This window comes from Molossus molossus, unplaced genomic scaffold (assembly GCF_014108415.1).
Source record: "Molossus molossus isolate mMolMol1 unplaced genomic scaffold, mMolMol1.p scaffold_m16_p_7, whole genome shotgun sequence".
Classification (NCBI taxonomy): Eukaryota; Metazoa; Chordata; class Mammalia; order Chiroptera; family Molossidae; genus Molossus; species Molossus molossus.
In genome coordinates this window covers 45592327-45594707 of record NW_023425401.1, presented here as the reverse complement: position 1 = coordinate 45594707, position 2381 = coordinate 45592327, and the positions used below count along the sequence as shown (strand labels likewise).

Genomic DNA, 2381 nt, shown 5'->3' with positions numbered 1-2381 from the left:
AGTTGGCAACTATAGCTTAAAATGTATGAGATTCTTTCTGTGTCCCCAGATACAAAGACTCTCTCCCTAGAAACCAGTATGTATATGCACATTAGATCCTAGAATTACAGTGATGGAAAGCACATGAGTCACTGTGAGCAATGCTAAATGGGACAACTGCAACTTTTATCCCTTGTTTCCTGTGCCCATCTATCCAATATCACAGGACACAAAATTAATGTATGGTATAGAATCATTAATTTAGTGTGTATACTGTGTCCTAGAAGATGTCATTACATCCTTTCAGGGTATCATTTGTAAGCAAAGACCTTAGCTGTGCCTTTTAAGAGTGTTTCATTACTCAGTCTCCCCAGAAACTTCCTGATGATGTTATATGTAATAAAACAAGTGTAGTCAATCATCATACACCCACAGTTGCTTGTCCTTTGTTCTAAAGGGGTCCTTTGTTTGACACGATGTTAAACAATATCCTATACTGATTAATCAAGTACTCGATAAGCCCTGCAATAGTGGTCTGACTGAGGCCCTATGGGACGGAAAGGCAAGTCTATACTAGTAACGTGTTGATTATCAAGCTGAAATGTTATCTCTTCCAGAGTGAAAGTGGTTCAATGTGACCAATTCCTGAGATTCGTTGGGGGATCATGATGAATGACAGTCTCGGCTTTGGTCTCCATTGCTGGTATGTGGAACATTTAGTAGCATAAGTAATTTAAATAGTTTTTCTTCTGTCCTGTTTTTATTGTTTGAAGCAGAATGTCCAACATAGAAAGGTTATCACAAGTAGTCGGATGTGCAAAAGAGAACAGTGATTGAGTACAAGTGGGAGACATGACTTTCTTTAAATAAATGCTTAACTGCAGCTCAGTCCCACAAACACATGGGCTCTAGGTCTGTGTAAAGGAGTTGTCCTGTCTGTGGAACGCCAAGACATCAGGAATCCCCTCCCCCCCGTAATCAATGCTTGGAATCAAGATGCCAGTTGTGATCACAATGAATCCGTTCTAGAGCCCTCCCTAGACATCTACACATGATGTGTGTTGGCAGAGGCTAGTCGAAGAGATAAAACTTTCTGGAAGCCCAATGGTCCATAGCAGTGAAGTATTCGGTGCAACTCTCCAGGTCCCTGCATCTAGAAGAGGGGATGCGCCTAGATGACTTTCTTCAGCTCATCGTAAAGCACCAGCACGAAGCCCCCACCCATGCCCCTGAGGACATTGCACAAAGCGCCCTTATAGAAGGCCTTGTACCCCTCGTCCTTGAAGATCTTCTGCCAGCAGTGGATGGCTCCCCTGTACAGGATGTCGGCTCCTTTGCGCCCGGACTGCATCATCATCCGCCGCCTTATGGTGTCAAATGGGTAGGAGACCAGGCCCGCCACCGCTGTCACGCTCTGGGCGATCAGCCAGCTCACCACAATGTGGGTGTTCTTGGGATCAGGGAGCATGCCTTTCGCCGTGTCGTACAGGCCGAAGTAGGTAGCCCGGTAGAGGAAGATGCTCTGCACGGAGATCGGGAAGCCCCGGTATAGGCCCCGGATACCGTCCGACTTGGTGATCTTCACCAGGCAGTGTCCTAGGCCTTTGAACTCCCGCTGGGTGCCTGATTTTCCCACATCGGCCGCCAGACGGGTTCTGGCGAAATCCAGGGGGTAGACAAAGCAGAGGGAGGTGGCCCCCGCCACCCCACCAGAAGCCAGGTTGCCAGCAAAATATCTCCAGAACTGCGTGTGCCTGTCCACGCCCCCCAGGAAAGCCTGCTTGTACTTGTCTTTGAAGGCAAAGTTGAGGGCTTGCGTAGGGAAGTAGTAGATGATATTGGCCATGTTGCCTCTCCAGAAGGACAGCACTCCCTGCTCCTTGGGGATGCGCACGAAGCAGTCCACCATGCCCTTGTACTGCTTGTTCACTGCGATCTGCTTATTGGCATGTTGCACCTGCAGCAGCAGCTTGACCCGCTCAATCGGGGCCACGGTCGTTTTGGAGATGGCAGCAGCGACGCCTCCGGCAAGGAAGTCCTTGCTGAAGGAGATGGCGAATTCCGTCATGGTAACGCGCAGCGCAGGCAGTGCAGCGGGCTCAGAGCTGAGTGGAGGTGCTGAGAGCCCGAGGGTGGGCCCGGCTGGCTCAGCGCTGCAGCCGCTGGGACCAAAGTTTAACCAGCCTTGCTGAGTGAGATCTCATTATGGTAGGGCCGTTGTCTGCCACTATGGCTAATCTGTCTCTGAGCCCATTGTGACAGAATATGAGTGGCTAATGGCAGGGACAGGCAGAGGTCTACTAGCCAAGTCATTCTATTTGATTGTTGAGTTACTGTTAGGGAGAATGCAATCTAGTAGGCATGTGATACATGAGCTTTACCCAGACTATCTTGTCTCTGAT

At 49.2% G+C, this 2381-nt stretch overlaps 1 protein-coding gene across 1 annotated transcript; it reads right to left on the bottom strand.

Moving 5' to 3' along the window:
- Positions 1 to 1150: 1150 nt before the first annotated feature.
- LOC118620018 (ADP/ATP translocase 3-like) lies at positions 1151 to 2098 on the bottom strand. Its single transcript, XM_036246973.1, has one exon. The coding sequence runs from the start codon at positions 2045 to 2047 to the stop codon at positions 1151 to 1153; it is 897 nt and encodes a 298-aa protein (XP_036102866.1). The 5' UTR covers positions 2048 to 2098.
- Positions 2099 to 2381: the final 283 nt, after the last annotated feature.

Bases quoted from the DNA above. Each gene is read 5' to 3' on its own strand.
- LOC118620018 (XM_036246973.1), bottom strand. From the start codon at position 2,047: ATGACGGAATTCGCCATCTCCTTCAGCAAGGACTTCCTTGCCGGAGGC.